The sequence below is a fragment of the Arvicanthis niloticus genome, chromosome 1 (genome assembly GCF_011762505.2).
Source record: "Arvicanthis niloticus isolate mArvNil1 chromosome 1, mArvNil1.pat.X, whole genome shotgun sequence".
In the NCBI taxonomy this organism is placed as follows: domain Eukaryota; kingdom Metazoa; phylum Chordata; class Mammalia; order Rodentia; family Muridae; genus Arvicanthis; species Arvicanthis niloticus.
This window is the reverse complement of record NC_047658.1, coordinates 23,449,667-23,474,550: the sequence shown is the minus strand read 5'-3', so window position 1 is coordinate 23,474,550 and position 24,884 is coordinate 23,449,667. Positions and strand designations below refer to the sequence as shown.

The 24,884-nt window shown below is 38.1% G+C and overlaps 1 protein-coding gene across 2 annotated transcripts in view; it reads right to left on the bottom strand.

The window, feature by feature from the left end:
- Nell1 (neural EGFL like 1) overlaps positions 1 to 24,884 on the bottom strand; it is an 823,979-nt gene that overhangs the window by 20,749 nt on the left and 778,346 nt on the right. Inside the window, exon 16 of one of the 2 annotated variants that reach the window (XM_034515089.2) lies at positions 14,353 to 14,493. The exons of the other annotated variant lie outside the window; for it this stretch is intronic. Within the exon in view, the coding sequence (XP_034370980.1) occupies positions 14,353 to 14,493 (141 nt within the window). The remainder of the gene's footprint in view (positions 1 to 14,352; positions 14,494 to 24,884) is intronic. 2 annotated transcript variants of the gene reach the window in all.

Genomic DNA, 24,884 nt, shown 5'->3' with positions numbered 1-24,884 from the left:
TTTTCTGATGCAATATATGCTGTCTTCAGCAATAGGAGTCTTCCCACCAACTTCTGAATGGCAATTAATATCCCTGTACATTAGATTTTTATTAAACTAAATCACCACTTTTTACCAATTATTCCCATTGTTCTGAGACATTTTCTTTTCCAATTTCATGCACTCTTTCTTTTTTGTAAACCTACTGAGTCCACTTGGTGCTGTTAGTCTGTGCCTGGGTGTAGGATCATCTACCGGAATATGGAACGATTACCAGGAGCCACATCCAATAGAGAATACTGACTCTCTCTACCCCCAGTAGCCATCAGTTGATGTGCACACCACTATAGGCAGTGAGTTCACTGAGGGCAGAGCTGGCATTTTATTGCTCATTTTCCCCAGTGCCCCAAATGGCAGAAAACATTTTAGGCAATATATATATTTATATAACTTCATATAATATATAAATTCCTAAAATTTACCAAAAATACTCTTTATATAGTATTGATGAATATTTTGTTTATGAATATATTGATGAAATTTTATTTATGAAGTGTTCAGCAAGCACAGGGAATAACCAATATTTTGCCCTCAAGGAAAATATTTTCTTACTAATTAATAGTCTGAAATGTCCTTGATTCTAATGTAAAGTAGAATAAACATACAAGAGAATAATCATAATGAAATAGAAAAGAAAAATCTTACCCCCCTCTGATACAATTTCATTGTTCTATCACTTATTTAGGAAAAGGGCAAAGGGGGCCACTTGATAAATCTATCTAGAAACTGTTTAGAAATATAATTTCAACCAAACCATAACCAATTTTTGCTCTGTCTAAACTAATCTCAAAATTGGCAGTTAATTCCCACCCTAAAATGTTAATTCCCATTCCTGAAATGATAGTTCAGTGTTTGGCTATTTCAAGTTTACAAAACTGCAAAGACATTAGCAATCCTTTCCTTTCACAAAAACAGAGCACAATGTCAAGCAAACCTCCTGTCCACAATAAAAACAAAGTGTGAAACCCAAATGTTCTCCACAGAATGGAAGGATTTCAAAGTCAGTTCAGAGCTGTGTTGCCTATAGAACTCCACGTAATTGCTTTACTTATGACACAGAAACCTAATTCTCCTTCCATGCAATTTAACAGATTTATGGAAAGCCAGATGTTAGCAATTATGGAAACTGACATTATTCATATTCTTGGTAACAGACCTGTTTGCTCTGCACAAAGCCAACTTAATCTATTACACATATCCCAAGGCATCCAAAAGGAAGAGGCACCCTATTTACATATTGCAATTGTTGTTCTCTGCTGAGCAAGTGCAAAGATACGCTCCCAGGAGGCTTCTGCAAATCATCAGACAAGCTTACAGTCTGACAAGAGACAATGTACAAAATCAACCAAATCATTTCATGCTCAAATCCATAGTCATTACAGAAGCCTTGTTTTTCTTGTTGTAAATACTAGGTTTTTTGAGACTTCCTTGTGTTTCCCCTTATAGGTTTATTATTTAAATGCTTCATACTCGAATAAGATTTTTCTCAATAAGATTCCATGGCTAAGCTTGCATTAGAGCTAATTTTCTTACATTGGTATTTTCACAAATTCTGAAAGCTGTGATTACCATACTCAATTTTATGTTAAGAGAAGTCTAGCTGCATACACTCTGTCTGATTCCTTCTTTGATTCAAGGTTGCGAGGTTACTTGGGAATGGAAAATATATACTTCAGAGATGTTTATATCAGAGGCAATCAAACCATTCCCAACTTAGCCCCAAACAATTTCCCTACTCCTTCAAGAAAGAAAAAAAAATGGCTCTGTAGGAATCTTAATACCATAAAAACTGTAACAGTGCTTGCATTAGGAGCTGAAGCCGCTACAGGTTGATTTCAGTACTCAACAAAAACACCTTTCCCAAAGGTGAGTAGTGGGCCAAGAAAATGAACTGTTCCATTAGCCAATATTTCTTCTTCTTGAATACCTTTTGCAGCATATCAGACTCAAAACAGGTGATGTGTCAGAAAAGGAAATGTAACCCGGAATTTGAACATCCAGCTATGTGGGTTCTGACTTGGAAACCACTACCTGACATTAGTGACTCAGAAATGAGAACAGAGCTACGGGGCTATTAGTAATAGACAGGATAGAGCACAGGTGCCTCCCCACAGCTACAGTGGTATTACTTCTTTATGATGGCAGAAAGATAATGGGAAAAGGAACATATAGTGCACATCAGCAGAATAACTCTGATAAAATGCAGAGAAAGACAAGGGCTCCTGCAACTTGCAAAGCAACGGGCTTACAGAACTTTAAGCTACACAGTTTACTCCAGGACCAGAATAAGGCTTCCTGGTTATGTGATTTTGTATTCTGCCTTTCTACACTTATCTAGAAGCTCTGCTTTAGAGCACAGGCTATCAAGAATGGGGCTGACATGCATAACACATTGGAAGGTATCACCAAGCACAGTAAGGGACTCAGATCACTTAACTGTCACAAAAGCATGTCACATAGCTAGCGGAGAAATATGGGACATGCCTTCATTATGGGCCATGTTGCCTGTCACTGGAAGGTTTCAATGTTTGTCCAGGGTCACTACCTTAGCCCTCTTAAAAGGACTCTTTCAATAAAGGAAACAATATGGTCTGTACTAGCTATCCCTGCATGTAGTCTCTTGATCCTGATCTTAATTCTTGCTGTCAACAACTAGCAGATGACTAATTATTCATCACTGTTGTCTTGTGCATGTGTGCAAGCTTCCAGGGAACTTGTCTACCTAGGCCAGATTCTGATGCTCCTCCTGATAGCTTATTGCAAAACCATTCCCTAGACTTAGCAAATATTGAAACATTGATCAGAGAGATTTCATAAATTTCCCAAAGTTTAGTAATCCCTTAACCATCCTCTCACCTTATCATTCATTCATTCTCAGTTGCTAAAAGTCTACAGCTAATTATTCTATTCACCATGCTTGCTTATCAATTATCAGGTTACTACTTAGGGAAAGAGATACAATGAGAGAGCAAGATATATACAGTCTCATAGGTAAAGATGTTAGTGATTCTTATTATCAAATTTTCATCTTTCCTAAAATCCCAATTCTTGTCTATCTTCTTCGTCCCCATGGAGGAAAGGTAACATACTCAAGAAAACCTTACTTTGAGAAAGTTCCAGGCAACCTAAGAAAAGTGAGTCCCCTGCCTCAGCCCTACTCTGAAATTTATTTGTTGTATAACTCTGGAAGAAGTTTAACTCTGAGGTTCAGTCATCCTCTGTATAATGCAGATGCAAAAGCATGTCAAGTAACTTGGTAATTTGGTTAAACATAATAAAGCACCATCCTACAATCATTACTTAAAGATGCTGAGCTTCCACTGGTGTTCCTGGTCCTTTTTCTGCTGTACTCCTTGACACTTAAAGTTCATCTCTTCCTATGAAGCCCGTTTTCTTATCTCCCAAAGTTAAATTCACTCTGCACTTGACTCCAGATCTCTTACTACATAGGCAGCACATTCTTTCCTCTTCTTCTCAAGGTATTCGACTCAAATTCTGAAGTCTCACACAAACTAATGGTTTCGGTTTGTCTATCAACCAGCAAGATCCAGGGATGTCAAAACTCCAAGTTCTCTGTGACCTTTTAACTACAAACCTTACACTATGGTTAAGTGATGGGTACACTTTTCTGATACTCCATGAACTAGCCATGGTTGTTAGCTACATTTATTTACAGACTATGCAGTTCTTGGTATTTTACTGCAGATGAAGAAAAGAGCTCTTCTATGTAGGGAAGCAAGAGTTGGTAAGGACAGAGAACATTCTAAGATACCCAGTTCACTACTGTCTGCTGTGGAAAAATCCGACCTCTGTACATAGTGATGAAATTCAATTAAAATCAATGCAATTCTGACCAGTGACTAGAATGAATAAAAAAACTATTAACATTGAAATACTTTCTATATAAAAATAATTGTAATACTTTCAGAAAGCTACAGTATTGATGGCAAATGTGTTAGATTTATGTGTTTTAATATATCTGCTCATAAGTGGAAGGTAAGTTGTTTTCTCTTATAAAGTCAGCCTAACACACTCAACACCACAGAAAATTCATCACGACAATCATTGTATTATGTAGAATTTTTTACCAAAATTTCACTCTCTAGGGCAAAGACTTATTCTTTCTGAATTCCAGTTTATACTGCATTATGTTTCATGCTTCTACATTCTTTCTTCCCTCTGTACCCACTCAGCTTCCCAAGACCCAGCTGTCTCTTAACTGTGTATCTATCACAGCATATTCTAGAGAGACTTTTGTCTACAAAAAAGTATATGAACAATTGTTCTACTTGAATGTGGTTGAGCTGCATGGACAAGAACCCTTGGACTCATTTCTCAGGTTCTTGGCTGAGAAATCAAGTGCTGAAGAAACATTTGCCCTTTCATGCCCTGCTTTCTTTCTAGAAAAATAAAGGAGTTAACTGCACATAATGCTTTCCAAGGTCTTGTCCATTTCCAAGATTATCTGGTTATTTCAGCTCTGTGGGACGGCTTATAAGTCAATTAGAAGACTTATAATAACACATAAAATCCAGACGTAAATAAAAGAAAGAATCCACCCTTGGGACAATTAATGGACTCCCCAGGATTTTGGTTTACTTGAATTTGTGTGTGTGTGTGTGTGTGTGTGTGTGTGTGTGTGTGTATTCATATATAACTCACGTATATAGTCCCAAAGTTGGGAACTGAAGCAGGGGAATATTATTATATTATTAATATTATGATAGCCTGGGATACACAGGAAGACCATTTCTTAAATGAAAACCAGTAACAATAAAAACAAACAAAATAGTTCAGGAGTCTCCTTGCACATTCAACATTTAGTGAAATAATTTCAGTCTTTACTTGGATATTTACAAGCAAGTTTCAGACATAGAAGGCATGTTTTTCTTGTCTGTATTACGTCTGAATCAAGGTAATCTTTAATGGAAATACATGCAGGGAACCAGCCATGTTGAGCCTAAACTAATCCCTGATCTGATAGATCATTCTTTGAAGCATGCTGCCAGAAGAGGGATTATTTCTTTTCTTTCCTGTGTCAATAAAAACTCTTAGACACAGAATGGTACAAAGTCACTTAGAAGGATTGTCTTGTAATTTATACAGAAGGTAAAGAACATAAAAATATTAGGGCTAGTTTCTAAAGACTGGTCTCAATCTGATTAACAAGAGTACTAGTTTAGGGTGGACACCTATTCAAAAGCTGCTGTTCTTCCCTCCCATGGTCTGTTCACTGTGGTCGATAACTTCTGGTGAGCAGTCAAGATTCTTCTAAAATTTTCATTCTAGTGGAACATTTAGGACACCATTCAGAGATAAGAATTTGGAATGACATCCCAAAGGGAAGTAATTCGTGAAAAGTCTGGCAACAATGTAGATAAAATTTTAAACATCTTCTGGTGGTTTTGCTTGGAGGTTTTCATCTCTTTAGATTCGTTTTTCTCTATTTGTATTTTTTCCTCTTGTAGAGCTCTAATCATCCAATCCCCAAAAAAAAAAAAAAAAAAAAAAAAAAAAACAGCTCTTAGAGTGCCTTTTGGATTGAAAGGGATATTGGCCAGAAAGATCTAGAAGGCTTTAGTAGAAAAAAAGGGAAATTTAGGTACAAAGGTGGAAAATTTAACCCACTTTATAGACATTTTGGGAATCTTCAATTTCTGTTTTTTTTTTTTTCCTCAAATCTGTTATTCAAAACTTTATGGCCCCAAACTAAGTTTGTTTCTTAGGAAAACAAAGGAAACCAAATGTTCCATTCTTGAGCAGACATAGTTAGACCCTGAGTAACTAAGGTAGTCTAACCCACCTCATTCAATCATCCTACACACAGGACTTAAACAGATACTCACATGGTTATTGACATCTCAAGGGAGATCCTTGAGATGACAACTCTAAACTCTCTTACAATACCTGTTACTTTTAGTAACACCTAAGTGCAGAGACCTGCTTCTTAGTTTCTGGGAAGACGTGGAATGTCTTATACACATAGCACAATTTAACAAACCCAGAATGGCTCACATGGGTCAATGGCACCATTTTTTAGATTAATTTTTTTTTTTACCATCCTAACTGTTAAATAACCTACCACTCTTCCTTCTTACTGTTTTCTTATCTTTTAAAAGCCCCCAATCATGGGGATAGAGATATTGCTCAAGTGGTTAAGAGAATTCAAGTTTAGTTTGCATCAGCCACATTAAATGGCTCTATCTGCATCTGACTATAGCTCAAGATCTTATATGTCTAACCTCCAAGGCAATCATGTGCACATATTTACATGTGCTTATGCATACACACACATATTTTTAAATGATAAAACAAATTAAAAATGAACATAACAAAACAACAATGAAAAAACTTCAAGAAGTCACTTCTACACAAGTTAGCGTTTTGTTCTCCTTAACTGGAACCATCCTCCATATTGTAACTGTATTAGTAATTAAGATTTCTCTTACTACTTTAAATCACTCTCTTATTGTGTTTATCTCTAATACTTCATTGTTTATCTTTAAGGCTGCTACAGTTGAAACAAAAGAAATCCTTGGCGATCATAAAAGGTGCAGCTATGTTTAACCAGGATAACTTGGATATGAGTCAGTGTCCTCATTGGTCATGAAAAAAAAAACACTCTTTCTCAGAAATATTCCTTTATTAATTCATGTACTAACAGATATTTATTGAACACATTTGATCTGCTAATTATATTGGATAATTTTCTCAATGATTAGAGAAAAATGTCTGACTAAGTCATCTTAAGGAAAATTGCCTTATCCTGGCTCACAATTTGAAGGTACACACGATGACAGAGAATGTATGGCCATGGGCATGAGATCCCCTTTCATAGAATGATACCATATTCAGAGAACACCTTATGTCTTAGTTAATTCTCTCTGGAAATACACTCACAGATGTACATAAACACGTTTCACTAATTCATACATGAGACAATTTCCTGAACAGAACACCAATGGCTCAGGCTCTAAGATCAACAATTAATAAATGGAACCTCATGAAACTACAAAGGATGCTGTCAATACAACAAAATGGCAGCCTACAGTTTGGGGAAGGATCTTTAACAACTCTACATCTGATAGAAAGCTAATATCCAAAGTTTACAAATAACTCAAGAAATTAGACACCAACAAACAAAATAACCCAATAAAAAATCAGGATACAGGGCTAAACAGAGAATTCTCAACAGAGGAACCTCTAATGGACGAGAATTTCTTTTAAAAATGTATAAAGTACTTAGTCACTAGGGAATTATAAATCGATATATCTCTGAGGTTGCATCTTACACTGATCAGAATTGTCAAAATCAAAAGTTCAAGAGATAAGTAAATGCTGACAAGGATGTGGAGAAAAGGAAACACTTCTTTATTGCTAGTGGCAGTGCAAACTTATAAATCACTTTGTAAATCAATCTGGCGTTTCTCAGAAAACTGGGAATAGTTCTACCTCAAGATCCTGCTATACCACGACTGGGCATATACCCCAGGAAACATCTTAATCTAGCCAATTGCCAATCAATGTTAACTAACCCACAGGGATGCAATCCCATGGAAAGTGCTTTTGAGCTTGTGTAGCTACATGCTACATTAAAAAAAAAAATAGTTGCTTCTACAAAAAAATCACATTTTCAAACACCATAAAATTTAAACACTGGGAAAAAATGTATTACTAGGAAGTTTTCAACACTCTGAACTCCCACATCACAATCCTGTCTACAGCTTCACAACCTCCTCTCTCACTTCCCACCCTCACACCCATATATCAGGTGCTTCATTAGCTTTATAGTGCTACCCTCCCCCAAACACAATTAACTCCTTTTATGATGTCTCCACTCAGGCTGCTGTTGTGTTTTTCTTGGAAACGTTGTTTCATTTGGCAGACACTTTACCTCCTCTTCTTTCTCACTCTTCAAGGGAAACACCAGGATACGTCTACTTGCTCCAATATCACTCTTCAAAACATTATGTATCTGGCTAGCCCACACAGTGACCTCCTCCACTCTCCGCCTACCTTCTTTTCCCACCACTCAGACTTCACGAAGGACTCAAAAGTGATATTTTTTTCCTTGCCAGTATTGCTCTATTTGATCTGGGTAGTGCAGTTTAAGGTTCAGTGCTCATAAAGAAACAAGTAAAGTTTTCACAGTAGCAGGAATAACCTCAGACTAAAACAAACAATTCAATAATTGTCCGGAAGAAGTTGTAGATGCTGATGTCTGAATTGCTGCTTAGACATGATCCTGGCCTCCAATGTATTTGAGCCCAAGCTTCAATAATGAAACGATTGTTCATACTGAGCCTCAAGAGGCAAGGAGCTGACAACTGCCTAAGATTTGACACCAAGGATTATTTAGGAACTGAGAAAAGAAGGTAGATGAATCTCCATGGAGAAAGGTTACAGATCTCCAATCAGAAAATACCAAGGAGTTGAATCAGAATGGCAACTGAAATGCTGATGCTGGGACCTGTCATTTTCACAGTGGTTCTAACACTGTCTAGGGGCAGCATATTCCTGAGATCCCAAAGAAAAATCTCAGCTAATGTTCTCTGTAAGATGTAAACACAGATGTACATGCACACTTACTTACTGTTCCAGGATCCTCGGGAGTTTTTCAATGAAAACTCATTGCAGTGGTTTGCAGACATGAGTGGGTATCATTAGCCAACAGGGGCTCATCAAAACCCTAATCACAAATGGTTTTTTGGGTGGAGGTGCTGGAGGGGTTTAAATTTGCATCCCTAAGAACTTCAAGTGAATGTGAGCAGTGCTGCCTGGAGGGTCACACGTCTGGAATCACTACTGTAATCTACAAGAACATTTCCAATGTGGTTATTAAGTCTTCAATGTGCCCAGTTATTCTGAATGTCCTCTCCCACATAAGCCTTATGATCCCCCCATTGCAATCCTTCAGGTGATCAATTAGGCTGGTGGCCAGGCTACAGGTTCCTCTCTCTCTTTATAAGGATCTTTATAAGGACATGTCCAGCAAGCACCTGGAATTTCTCTTCATGCAAATGAAGCGCTCACATCTCCTCAGCCACAGTCTTCTCCAAAAACGAATCCCCTAATAGGTTATCCAATTCCCAGAGTTTAGCTCTAAACATTTCAAAATATGAGTAACACTAATGGACTCAGTAGTTTCTGTCAGTCTATCTGTCTGTGTAAGAAAAATCAATAATCGAGGTATTAATTAAGAGGTAGCAGGTGGTGTTATGTGAATTTGGAGGGGCGAGTGAAAAGGGTAGCTATGATGTAAAGACAGAACTCAGGTATGAAATTCTCAAAAATAAAATAAATTCAAATATGCCCAGGAAATAAGCAAGATTTAAGGCCAAATAAAATTTGGAATATTCATAATGCACAGGGAAGACTCAGCTTAGTTGTTAATTAAATGGTCATTATGCAAAGCACATCCTAACAAAATTATTCTGAGCATAAATGAATCAGGGAATAGAAATATCTTTCAACATTAAATAGTATGTAGATTTTAGATATTATTAATAGATTTTTATATTCTAACCTGTGAGTCTAATTGTTCACATGCTATCTAGTGTTACTGTTTTCTGCTCTGCACTGATTCCTTTCTCTCCTAATTGCCTCTATATTTAATAATGCCAACCACATCATTTTACAGTGAACTATGGTTTATATAGGAAGGATACTGTTTGCTTCATGTGTGATTTTTGTTTGTCTGCTTGCTTTCTTTCTTGTTTGTTCATTTCTGAACTCCAAGTATTAATATTCCTATGGTATTCATTTCATTTCACCAACTTAATACTGTCTTATAGATATTATTTAATCATGTGTGTATGTATATGCATGTGTTTGTGTGTCTGCATGTATGTATGTGTATGCTCACCAACATCCTAACTGCTACTCTATTTTTATCACTGTGGTTACCATCTTGAAAGAACTGACCTCCAAGCTCCCCATATCCTTTGTACTGCTTTGTGATCATTGCTAATTACTGTGAGTATTTGGAAGATGTTTCAACATGGAAACCAGCACCATATCTGTGTCACGGATGGTGGCATGGTTTGAGTCTTAAGTTACTCCCAAAGCCCATGTATTGAAGGCTTTGACCACAATGCAACAGTGTTTTGGGGTGTGGCCTTTAAAAAGTGACTGGATCATTAGCGATCTGATCTCTTGAATAGATTATCTTATTTCTGGACTTAACCTGAGTGGATTAAACAGGAGGCCTGGCTGGGGAAGTAGACCACTGAAGGATATACATTGCTTCTGCCATTTCTTTACCCCTCTTTTTTATTTGCTTCCTGGACACCATGAGATGAGCATTTTTCTCTATCACATGATCCATACTATGTTGTTCTGCCTTGTTATGGACCTAAAGGCACTGGAGTTGCCCCAACAATGGATCAAAACCTCCAAGATATTCTTCCTTTTGTATGTCTGTTGTAGCAACATAAAGCTGAATAACAGCATCTGACAGGATAACCTGATCGGTGTTTTGAGATCCTATTAGAATTCCACCAAATACCTGGCTTTAGTTCTAAAGTTCAACAACATACATACAGACTTGCACTGTTAGCTCTTTTGTCCAGGTGACAACTGAGCTTTAGGTATGGCAAACTGTGTACCAATGTCATGTGTAAATTGTTTATCACTAAAATGAAGGCAAGCATTTGCCTTCCCAGAAGTCTCCACAACACATCCTGTCTACTTGTCATGCTTAACATGTCCAGGTTTATACACCTGTCGCTGGACTTGCAAGATAATAACAAGCTTCCAGCATGCTGATAAAACTCATTCCCATCTAACTCACTAGATGCAGCCAACTCCCCTGTAAGATTTTATGAGGATGCATAGATAGCCACAAGGAAGTGGGGAACATGCTATTAACCTCTGTATCTGAATCCTGGTGATGTTGATCCATTACAATCTACCTTTACCCACCTGGTCTCTTGTTCCATCTGAAAATACGTGTAACATCTAACATACATGGAAATGTTACAACACCTCTGGAACAACTAACAAAGGTGCCAACAAGGATATTTAATAAGAAATTTCATCAAAACCTTGCCAAGTTGTTTTGTTATGTATTGTTACTTTGTATAGTGAAAAAATTACAATACACAACTAACACTTCATTGTGGAAAAACACTATTTTAATTATTTCTAATCATAAATAACGTTTTGCTTTTCATTTTAGAGTGGCAGTTGCCCATGTTGTTGTACTGTTTATTGTAACCAGAGAGCAGAGCACAGTGGGTGCCTGCTTCACTCTACTGTGTCCTGTGAAGAAGGTTGTAACAGGAGGCTGACAGCTGCCCAATATTGGGAGAATATCTGTCTCTTCCTCCAGTGTACCACAACAAAATGATTTGTTGGATTTTGAAATTATTTTTATTATTCACTATAAGACTTCCCAAAATGATTTAACTTATTACAGACATACAGGACATACCAAACATAGTGTAGAGATGAAAAACTAATTAATAATACAAGCCCTATATAGAAAATTCTGTTATAAATAAATAGCTGTGGGTCCACACAGATGGAACATTTTTTTCTTAAACTATTCGCATTAATGAAGAAAATCTGTGGTGGTAGTCTTATGTGACAACTGAGTACTTTTCTAGACACTTGGAGATGTTTTTTAAAGATCACAGTAGTTCAGGTCCCACAGAAGACCAACTGATAGTGATTCTCCTGGTTATACTGTTATATCACAAAAATATTTAAATGTACCTAAGATCTCCTGTGAACTGAATTTAGAAATTGCAAGTTTGGGGAGTAAGATTTGATTGGGATTTCAGTCAGTAGAAATTGGAGTTCAAGAAAATATAAGAGAAATATATAAGCAAAGATTAATGTTCCAAGGAATAATGGAATAAGGGCTTGCACAGGCTGCAGTATCTGTACAAAGCATGAAAAGTATCAAAGGAAAATAAAGGTGTGTATGCAGGACTGAGAACAAGATGGCAGAATGACAGGGAAGGGTAAGTGAAGTTGATCTTTTAAAATATCTAAAGTACTATTTATCCTTTCTGTATGCCATCAATAAGTATGTAGTGTTTCACCTAATTTCTTGATAAGCCGCATAGAAAAGCAGCTTCAAGACTGTAGAAATAGTTCAGCAATACAGTATCTACTGTACAAACATGAGAAACTGAGTTCAGACTAGAACACATGAAAAATTCTAGCATAGTGATACATGTCCATAACCCAGTGCCAGGTAGAAGCAGAGATAGAAGGATCTTTGAAGCTCATTGGCCAACTGGAGAGTTGCATTGCTCTGGATTCCATGAAAGATTCTGTCCTAATAGTAAGATGAATCTGATCAGCTGATCAGGGAGGCAAGTATTAATGTCTTTCCTCAGAACACCTGCATGTACACATGTACACATGTACCCACCTACACATTCACATGTACACATCCACATTTCCACACATGAACATACACATGCATACACCCACATTTCCATACATGTACATCATGCAAAAATGCACATGAATGTGTACACACACACACACACATAGCTGCTTACAACTTCAACATTGGCACTGAGAATCACACACTCCTAATAATTCATCAAAATAGAGTACCATATCAGGCCACTGAAACCTTTCTGATAATACCCAGCACAAACTATTTATGTGTCCCAGTCTCTTTGCAGCATTGTACAAATAAATCAGAGAACAATTACTACCAATGAATTTCTTGTGTGTGATGACTCTGCCTCCGTATTGTCTGGTATCACATGATCTACTTTGGGAAAAAAAGCAAATCTTGAATATTTTTATAGATAAAAATAAAAAATTTTTTTGATAGTGCTATTCTTTATTATGTCAACACTGTAGAGTTTCTGATGAAGTGAATGTAGCAGGTATTATTATCACCATCTGATAAAAAAATGGTATGGAATGAGGAGACTATTCTAAAAGCCTTAAATGGCCACATTTTTAGATTGCAATGCTCATATTTCAACCATTATCTTGGAGGAAAAGCATAGCTGAGTCCATTTTGCAAAGCCACCTTTTTTATTTTAAAGGTTGTTTTAGGAACTGCGTGCTCTTTTAAATGCAAGCATCAGTGGATTATGCTATTTAGGGCTTATTTAGGAGTGATAATTTTCACTGTTGCTAAGCTCTGTTATTATGATTCCAAGTTTTCAGTACATAAATCCCTTAAGAATAGACATCTCTACTTGTTCACAGATATGTCCCCAGAAGGTGTGATGCAGGGTGGGTACAATGGGGGGGCGGGGTCTCATTGAATTTCTTTTCAGAAATGTCTCAGATGGTTTTGCAGAATCTAGCATCTTTTGCCTTGCAGAACAATCTATAGACTTTGCTGTGTCAAGTCAAATGGAAAATACACATGACCTCATATATTTTGAATGTCTGTTCTTTCAATCATTTGACAAAGCTGTATTGAATACAGCATTTTTTTTCTAGAGGCAGCATGTACAGTATTGAATGAGAAACAAGTTCTCTGCCTCCTAAGAACATGTATATTTCTATACAAAAGACTATTATAAATATGTTTGTACATGTGCTAAAGAGTACTTAAGATACAAATATTTAATATAATGAAGTACCTGGGGAAGAACAAATACAGAGTATTTAGCAATAGTCAAACTGTGTCTGCCTATAGAAGATTTGATGAGGCAGCTATGCTAAGTGCCAGAAAGGACAGGAAAGACACATACCAGGAAACTCAGTGTCATGCTCAAAGCCTGTAAGGAGCAAACAGGTTAGTACACAGAGGAGATGAAGCAAGGAAGTGGTCAGGGACACTGCCACCTAAAAGCTTGGGAGCCATGAGAAAGTTAGAATGTTGCTTACAAAAAAAATCAACAAACAAATGGTTGACACAAAATACATTATATGTATGCATCGGTTTGAAGCTCACAATTTTAAACAGAGGTTCAGTCTTGTCCTGAAAAAACACATGCAGTATTATTGCTGTTACACATACCCAGATGAGAGATCAGAGAGTAGACATGTCTAAGAGTTTGAATTGAGGCTACACTTTCTAATTCTAAATCTAGAGTTATTTCCACTTGTCAGCTGCTTCTCCAACTGCCAAAACTTCATTCTGTTGCCATACTTTTACAGAGAAAGAACTAAACCCCTTTAGCACATAGAGTCAGACTTTGTTCCTCTGACTGCTCAGTTTGGTATAAAATTCCCACCATGCCACTCCCTAAAATCTTTGGCCTAGTATCTAAATTGTGGAGGAAGAACATTTGAAAAGAGATTAATTTAGCCAGTGAGTGATCACATGGAGTTATAAAGCAATTCAACCCCAAGTGCAGGGTGTTTCTGAGAGCTGCTTACCAATGCAGGACTCCCCGGACACTGAGTAGGTCCCATCGTCATGGAAACCGCTTCTGCACTCACAGTGGTACCACCCTGGCAGGTTAATGCAGCGGGAGTGGTTGTGGCACTCAATGAATCCCTCTGCGCATTCATCAATATCTGCCTCAGAGAAAAACACAAGCCCACCAGGACATTAGTGTCTTTTTACACTAACCTTTCAGTAAATACCTCAATCATGCTCATGTCAACATATGTCAACATATCAATTACAGCTGATGTATCATCTAAAAAAAAAGTCATAGCAAGATCTAAATGTAACATCCCAGAATCCAAAATTTCTTGAAAGCTTCACTCACCAGTACCTTTTCACATAAATTATAAATAAATATCCGTAGCTCCTGAGCCATTTATAATTGAGCATTCTGGGTGACCATCTGAATAACTAAAATCTGAACGGACAAAACAGACTATTGGATAAACAGCTGATCTCAGACTCAGTGCTTCTAAATTAGTAACTCTAGATATTATTGTGTGGTCTTTGAAAATATTGAAGAACAGATGAGTTCAGGGCATCCCATATTATGAATTATCTAACTGACCTTTAAAAGTCCCAGAGATTTATGTACATGTATAATTTTACACACACACACACACACACACACACACACACACACAGAGAGAGAGAGAGAGAGAGAGAGAGAGAGAGAGAGAGAGAGAGAGAGAGAGAGAGCAGTTTTTCCTGCCCATTGTATTTTCAATGGAGCCCCAGTGATTGGGCAGTAGAAGAGGTAGGTGGAGCTGGGAATTGGGAGGAGGAATGAAAAAGGAGAGGAAAGATGGTGGTAGATATTCGTGTATCTAGCAATCTCAGGTAGTTATTCATATCAAAGGTTAGATATTGGGATAACAATTTTATTTGTGTGGGCATCTTGTGTATTGAATATTTGCTGATATATGAATCTATTGGATAATCTTTAAACATTAAGAGTCTTATTTCTCCCAGGTACCACAAGGATGGCAGTTATTGTCTACTCTGATCTGAGAACCATGAGAGTTGGCCCAATGGCCATTCTTAGAGCCATGGGGTCCACGGAGCTGACCAGTGGAGGCAACAGCCACACCAACTTGTGGGTCGGGGACTGGTGCTCTTGGCTATCCAGTGCCAGTCAGAACATGTTAATTTAACCAGTTAGTTAAATTAACCTTTAAATACCAAGTGTTGATCAGGGTAGCAAAGCAACATACTATTCCTGCAGAGTCCAGAGGGATAGATGAGATATCTAGAATTTTCTTGCTTCCCTGACAGAGAAAGGACACACACACAACCACCACCATGCAAACTTATACCACATTATCCAAATGTATGTCACTGATAAATCCTTTCTCTTGGGAAACTTTGAACATCTCATGGATCTGTGCCTCTGGGGCAAACAATCTGGGGATGATAACATGCTGATTTACTAGTATAGATTTTTTTTTAAATCCCTGTTCTTCACGTATTCTTGATGAATGAAAGTCTCTTGAGCTTTGCTTATTTTCTCTGTCATCTGATGCTTCATTATCAGCAAATACCTGAATCATGCACATAATTTTAAGCCCAAAGGCTTGCCCCTGAGCTAAACTGGGCAGAATCTGGTTGCTGATTGTCATGCCAGGGCTGGAGCCTTCTGACAGAGTCCCTCCTTGTAATTATTTCTTGGAAGCTAGCCACTGCTGGTTAAAACCTTCTCCTCATATTCCTGGAGATATCTGGACTATGGCATATATGAACACAATATTAATTAATGCTGGAATGTAAAGCATAATAAATGAATATGCCTTGGGATTTCTTTCAACAAGGCCTGTTTAAGATATCAGTTCAGGGTCAGTCTGCTAGCATAGTCCCATTACTTCTTTGGTGCCCGAGTTGTGTACTGAGTTAAGGATTTAGCCTGAAATATGACACTGTCACTTCATGACAGCTGAGTAAAGAGAGGAAACAGCTGAATCTAAGAGTTCCTAAAACTTCACAGAGCCAGCGCGGTCCTATTGTGAATTTGAACAGGATGCATTCCTTTTACATGATGCTTCAATAGGCATCAGCATGCCAGAATCTAATACTTCTGTGGCATCTTCAGACACTGTAGTTCAAGTGCATGTGCATTTATACAAATCCCCTGAAATGAGTTCTTAACGCTTAAACTTGATTTTCACTTCCCAAATTTAATATGTGGAAGCTGTGAGACTAAAATTCCAAATATAAAAAAACAAAAACGAAGCGAGATAGGATAGGGTCTGAGTTCACACAGGGGAAAGGCTCTTTTCAGGCCACTGCCAACTCACTGATTTCTAAATACAAGGCAGTCAGAAATACAAGGTGTAAGCAGAAGATTGATTTTGCAGAAATGACTTCCCTGTGTTACAGTGAAAGACAAACCTTTCCATAGAAACAGCAAGAAGTTCTACCTGTGACATTTACAAATAACTCAGAAAAGTGGCCATGATCTCTGAGTAACAGCTGCCTTGCCAAAGTTAGTGTTTAGGGAAAGTGGGGATAGAAAGCCTGACTCAAACAGAAAAACAATCATTTATCTTGCCCTGGCCATGAAAACCAGTGTTTAAATTTCCTTCCCTTTCACTTTCAGGTTTAGAGGATGAATCATCTGACCTTAAAATAGCCTCAGAAAGCCCAGTGTGGTAACACATGCCTTTAATCTCAGCACTCAGTAGGTAAATTCAGGGGAATATGTGTGTTTAAGGCCTGTCTGGTTTCCACAGTGAGTTTCAGGACAGCCAAGGCAACATAGTAAGACCCTGTTTTGATCATGAGGATGATGATGACAATGTCGATGCTGATGATGGTGGTGGTTGTGATGGTGATGATTCACATCCACTTTAAATTCAATGGGGAATTTCTAGCATCAGGATAAACTATGTGCAAACACTTGTTGATTTCTAAAATAAAGTGATGAGACTAATACGTTTTTTTAAAGCCTTAGAAGAGTCAAACTGTCTGTGATCACAAGTGACCTAGTAGGCATTAATTGTCAACTTGATACAGATTTGAGTCAGTCACTAGAGAAGAGGGTCTCAATTCAGAGAATGCCCAAATCATATTGGGACTACCTTGATTATTAATTAATATAGGCAGTATTATTCCTAGGCATGTAGTCCTAGAATTTATAAGGAAGCTACCTAACAGGATCCTGAGAATGATCCACTGAGTGTGCTAGCACGTAACTTTCTTCTATTGGCTTCTGCTTCAGATTCGTGCCTGACTGTTCTCGGTGGTAGACTGTTACCTGAAAGTGTAAGCAACATGAATCCTGTTCCTCCCCCAAGGGCTTTTTGGTTAGAGTGTTTCATCACAACGCCAGAATGTAAACCAGGATAAGCATGGACTCTCACAGCAGGGAGGATGCTCAGGTAAATTCTGCAACTTTTCCCTAGAACCCTGGCTTTCCTGGAGAACCTCTGGCTTCCTCCAGAAATGAGGAAGACAATGACAACCTTCTTGCCCTGGAGTTCACTCCTCACAACAGATATGGGAGTCTGCAAAGAGTAACTACAAATCATGTATAGGGACAGGGTAGTAAGGCTGCATCTTTATGGTCTCAGCAAAAGATGCATTAAAGCCAGAAATCCATTCTATCTGCACTCTTGCTGCAGGTCTGGAGCACACATGTGTGTCATGCCCACAATGCCAGTTATCACTTCCCTGCACTAACAACATTGCTCAATGCCGCCACCACAGGTCCAAACATAGAAAATACTCTAAGGGGTTCCAGCCATGCTGGGTCTTCACAGATTACAATTGATGGTTCCTCCAAAGCTGAGCCAGGACTGCTTTTGTCTGTGGAGACTTGTTTTTCCCAGTCAGCACTTTGCTGCTGGTAAACAAACAAGACAGATGCTGTGGGAATGGGGTCCCATGAGTTTACTGTGGATTCTAACTTTCTTGCTGGAGGACTGCTTATGAATTACAGTAAGAATAGCTGGCTGTCAACATGTCAGTCATCTTAAAGGAAACAGACACTTTATTTCCACTAGCAAGATGAAGGATTTTGTCTAAATCTCAGTTTAATCCAGCATAGATCTGAAAAGGTGAGAGAGGGGTTAAAAAAAAAAAAAACCAGATGCTGCAGGATATTTGAGGCTGGAACTCATGATATTTATATCCATGTGAGCTACACCAACTAACATTATTGTCCAGGTTGCTTTGCTGAGCCATGGTAAAAATTCTAGCTGTGTCTGAGTCTGCATCGGTCACAATATTATCATCATCATCATCATCATATCAATGAGCCCAGAAAGGATAGTTTATGCAAAGACAAAGCACTTTTCAATCCTCTGAATATTATGAGTCAAAATCTGTAAAAATTATTTTAGTGTTTTGGCAGATGCAGAGTTGAATGTAGCATGATTGCTAAAATCTAGAAGTTCACAGCTAAGAAAAAGAAACTATGTTCAGGATTTCTTCAATGCTTAACCAGTATCCCCTTCTCTAGCACCTCCCTACCCCAGTGACTCAGGGTCTCTTGACATATACAGTGTACTACATCATGCTCTAACAAACATTTCCCTTTGCATCTGTCATTCAAATACCAATGTCCCAAGAATAGGAATAAGGAGAATCTCATTTAGGCTTACATTCATTCTTAGCAAGTGAATAATAAGCAATGAGAAAGTACTTAATGAACATATGTACGAGCAAGTAAATGAAACTTATAGCATTAGTACCATGAATTAAAAGGTGCCACCAAACAAACTGGGAATACTACACTATTCCTGCTGTTTGTGAATTACCAGGCATGAGGCCAAGTCTTTTTTTTTTTTTTTTTTTTTTTTTTTTTGTAAGAGGTTTCCTTTTCTTTTTTCTTTTTTTTTATTATATATTTTTTTATTAGATCTTTCATTTACACTTCAGATGCCATCCCCTTTCCCCATTCCCCCCCTTAGAAAACCCCTATCCCATGCCCCCTTTTCCTTTTTGCATTTATATAGTTTTTTAAAAAAAATGTTAATCATAGGCTTTATAAGTTTGGTATTGTTCAATCAGAGGTGTAACCCACTACCCAACCTAGATATATCTACTATATTTGACTGGTGGAGATTCATGAACATCTGCTTCCCTGTCTCCCCCCTCTATCTCTCTTTCATCACCTAGCTTCTCCTCTCCTTCTTCTTCTCCTCTTCTTACTCCTTTTCTTCCTCTCAGTACTCCTCCCACCTTAGCTCCTCCTACACATCACCCTTCCTGTTAAAAGGAAACTTTTCTCTCAAAATACAATTAGAGCATAATTATGCCAATTTGTACCAGTGAGGTACAAGATAGTCCTAATACCCAGTCCATCCTTTTGTTGACCTACCAGCACCTCTGTCATCTCTCCTAACTAAAACATTTAGTTCTGAACCTGGCTTTAGGATGAATGTCAGCTGACGACCATACACTCAGATCTTTTCTCTCAAGGTAAATAGCTATAAGTTTTCAACCCCGTCAGAAATCCAGAATGACTGAGTTGACTATAATTGTGGGAAGCACAAAGCATAGCTTCTAAAACTTAGCCAATTTATAGAGACCTCTGACCACCTGGACACTCGCTCTACTTCAAAACGTTGGAGCATCTGTTCTTCTGCCTTCTGGCCCAGGATCATCTGACAGACCTTAGTGCTGCAGAATTATTAAGGGCTGATTACTCTGTCTAGGCAGATATAATCAGTCGACTATTCTGCAAGTGTGTCCTTTTCTGGACAGTAATTTGTCTGTAGAAGGAAAGTGGCAATTCTTGCCTAGTGGCTGTCTCACCACAACTGGAGTAACTCCAAGGATGCTCAATTTCTTCTTAGAATTTAACATAGGAAGCTGTCCGGAGCAAACAGGTCTCTAATGAAAATGAACATTAATACTGAAATGTTTGTCATGTCAATTCTAAGGATTTTTGATGTTTTGAAAACCAGCTAGTGCAATGGGGTTAGTTTAAGGATCATGTATTATTTAACTCGGACAGATACCATTTAATTTCTGATTAATACCTTGTGTCCATTTCTAATCTTTGGAGGCTTAAAAGAAATAAAGTAGAAAACAAAAAGAGCTATAAACAGTCTCAGTGAACATCCCTTCTGTATTAAGGCTTCCATTGACAACAAAAGCATATGATTATTCAAGGATTGTCTTATGTCCTAAGTGGTATATTAAATATTTGGGGGGATATATAATAGGGTGCACTTTCTATTGAAAGCCCTTTGTAAATACTTGGTTCTTGTGAAGTCTGTATGTATGTAGTCAAAAATGTTTCTAAGAGCTTTTTCTGTCTTTTTTCTTTCTTCCCTTCTTCCTCTTTTCCTCTTTCTCTTCCTCCTCCTCCTCCTTCTCCTGAAGATTTAACCCAGGGCCTTGTGTTCTTTACTACTGACTATAGTTTTGATTCTTAAAATCTTTTACTAGAAGGACAAGTTTATAGTTCATACTAATTGTGTGAAGCTCATATTATACTTGTGGTTCAAAATGCTAAAGAGCAACTCTGAACCCGTGCGTCCCAACCTCTTCTAGGATTGCATATCAGATATTCATATTACAATTCATAACAGTAGCAAAATTACAGTTATGAAATAGCAACAAAACTAACTTTATTGTTGGGGATCACCACATCATGAGGAACCATATAACAGGGTCATAGCATAATCGGAAGATCGAGAGGCACTGTGCTAGTGTCATGACTACTCTAGGAGTCTGTAGCCTGAAACTGAGTGGTTGAAAATCTTATTATTTTTTTCATTCAACACAAGATTATTGAATGCCTACTAGGTGTTAACCATAACGCTATCTCTGCTTAGGAAGACAGGGTTTCTGGTTTGTAGAAATAAAGCCTGGCAGAGAAAACTAGAATATTAAAATAAAAAAAACCCACACAGCTACAGCTATGATTACAGGCTTTGGAGATACATGACTTACTATTCCTACTTGGCAACATATTGCTTTATTTCTTAAATCTTCCAAGACCCTGTTTTCTGCTTTATAGGGTGAAAATAATAAAGTACAAATTCATACTGCTATAGCATACAAAACTCTTAAAATATATGTTTTTATTCAATACTATCATTAAAATTGTAGGATGATATCACTGTTAAAATGAAATAGAATACTGATTTTTTTTTTTAGTTAATTTTATATCCAGCCAGTTTGCTGAAGAACTGTAGGGACAGAAATGGAGAAGAGACTGAGTGAAAGGCAGTCCAGTGACCAGCCCAACTTGAGATCCATCTCAAAAGGAGGGTCCAAGGCCTGACACTATTACTGATGCTATGGTGTGTTTACAGATAGGAGCCTAGCATGGCTGTCCCCCAAGAAGCCCAACAATCAGCTGACTGAGACAAATGCAGATACTTACACCTAATCATCCCACTGAAGTCAGGGACTCCTGTGGTTGAATTAGGGAAAGGCTGGAAGAAGCTGAGAAAGAGGGTGACCCCATAGGAAGACCAACAGTCTCAACTGACCTGGACCCCTGTGATCTCTCAGACACTGAGCTACCAACCAGGCAGCATACAGGAGGTGGTCCAAGGCCCCTGACATATATACAGCAGAACACTGCCTGGTCTGGCCTCAGTAGGAGGAGACATGCCTAACCCTGGAGAGACTTGAGGCTCCAGGGAGTGGGAAGACCTGGTGGAGCCAGGTTGGAGGTGGGACATCCTCTTGAAGACAGTGGGAGGAGGAATGGGATGAGGAATTGTGGGAAGGCTGACCAGGAGGGGGCAATGACTGGACTGTGAGAACAAACAAACAAACAAACAAACAAACAAATAAAACTAGGAAAATGTAGTAGACAAGAAAGATGGATTCTCCAAATTAAAAGGAACAACCCTAGACTGAAAAGTATAGACAACAAAGGAATGCTTAGAGCAGGAAAGAGTCTTCCCCAGGGAAGCTCACATTAATTCATTATCTAATACCAAGTACTCATGTCTAGAAGCATATACACTGAAGCAACATTATGTAGATCAGGTGGGTTATGTATTTCTGAATCCACACATATTTAACAGCAAATACCATGAATCTGAGAGATAGTAAGAGATGGGTATTAAATGAAGGAAATGGAAGATAGAATGGTAATTATATTATTATATTGCAAATTCAAAAAAAACCATAAAAGTATCAGCGTGGAGTCAGGAAACAAGTTGGGAATAAGTATTTTCTATATCTTAAAGGTATTTTTTTTATCTTGAGACAATACAATTATAAGATATTGAAGCCATACTCAATAGACCCTAAAACTTGAATTTTCTCACCAATGTTATGTAAGTTTAAGAAAGTAAAGTTGGAAACCTCAAATTGCTGTAAGCACGGTAAACTAAAACCCAGTGATTCTGCCAGTACTGACACTGAACACAGAACTCAGAGACCCCTCAGCAGAAACAAAGCTTCCCAGCTACTTTTCTGGGTTCCCATAGTTTGTCTTGAGTACTTGTAAGTACATAAATCTGCCTGACTGATATAAGGAATGATATTCTAATACAGCCTACAAACATGTCTCATGGTTCCTCAATGCTGTGTTCACCTGCTCATTCAAGGCCACTGTTTAGAAACCTTAGGAGCCACATGTTGAAAATGGTAGAACCTTTGTCTCTGACTTCCAGCACTGTTACATGGAGCAAGATTATTTACAGAGACTTGAAACTGTGATGTGCTATTTCAAAGAGCAGGAAGCTTTGTGAAGCTGTGCGTTGCCTTTAATCCCAGACTTGGGAGACTGAGGCAGGCAAATCTATGTGCATTTGAGGCCAATGAGTCTACATAGCAATTTCTAGGACATCCATGGCTACATTGAAAGACCCTGTCTCTAAACAAATCAAACCAAGAAAAGCACGCTTGTGTGATAATTGATCTATTACATGGTGGGACCACACCCCTGTTATACCCAGCCTTCCTCAACTGTTTGAATACAGCTGTTGCTATATTAAAATGAAAGACTCTTCATGTTAGAATTCATGCAGACTCACCCTCCAATGGAAAACAAGGAAAGCTCTCAGCACATATATAGTCAACTCCAGGAGTAGACGTTTGGCACTGAGAGTCAGGGTAATAAAGGGCAAACCAGAAATGTTACATGGTCATATACACTTGAGTCTGAGGTCTGATCCAGTTATTTTCTGGTTGCCATACTCTGACCAAGATATTTATCTTTTTCTGAGCTTCAATTTCTTTGGCTCTACTCCACAAAGCTGAGCAAGGTACTTATTAGGAGAGGAATAGTCATGTTTCTACAAGATTAGGTGCACCCTTTCTCATTGAGGCCAGACAAGGTAGCCCTCTGCTACACATATGGTGGGGGAATACCCAGGGGTGGGAAACGCCCTCTCAGAGGTGAAGAGGAGGGGGGAGGCTTGAGAACTCTGTGAGGGAGGATTTAGAGGAGGGATTTGGAATGTAAATAAATAAAATAATTAATTAAAAAAGTGAATGAAAGGGGAAAAAGAAGGTAATCATCATTCTCTAACTCACAACCCTGCTTAGCTCCCAAGGAACTGCTGTCCATATTAAGGCATGCGGGTTTCTAGGTCTCAATTCTTTGTATAAGATGGAAGTGTTCTGTGATATTGCATGCAAGGCCTCTTTGGAAACTTAATTTCGGATGAGATGGACAAACTGTGTTTTGCATCAACGCTATTGGACATTACCCACCACATGAATGACTATGGAAGGTATAAGCAGCCTCTTTGAACCTTAGCTGCTTCACAAACAGAATTGCTACTGAACAACAGCAACACAACATGTTTTATTTGACTCTCAAACAAAGCCAGAATAGAGGGGAGCATACTCAGAAATGTTTCAAATGCTTATTTTTTGTAAGCTTTAAGTACCAATATCATTTGATCCATTAAACTAAAATCTGTCATTAATACGAGTGCCTATGGCCAGGGTGATAGGCTTTCTGCTTTTTGTCAGTCTTTTTCCTAACATAATGACATTATGCAAAACAACCAGTCTATTCTTGATGGACTCCTTCCAACTTTATCCTTGGAGACTGCTTTTGGTCTGTTTGTTCTTTAAACAAAACTGCTACTTTCCTGTACATTTGCTCTTTTGTTTTGGGACTCTGCAATGAATAGATGGATTGGTGGATGAAATGGGATGGATGGAAAGATGGATAGACAGACAGACAGACAGACAGACAGATGACAGAAGTAATAAATTCTGAAACATATTTACAATTACCTACAGATTTGCTAACCTCTGAGGCATCTTTATCTCAAAATCACATGTGCTCGCTTGCACACACACACACCACACACACACACTCACCACACACACTTTCAGCAAATTTATTTTCTTTGTGGGAACTTCTCTCTTATCTCCCATTATCAATAAAATAAGGATCAAAGCCCTTAGAACTGTTTATAAATCTTCTCTACTGTATTTGAAATCTCCTTCTACTGTATTTGAAATCACCAACCCCTCTACTGTTCTCATACACAGAACCTCTACACATCATGGGCTCATACACAGAACATCTACACATCATGGGCTCATACACAGAACCTCTACACAACATTGAACAGCATCATGGGCT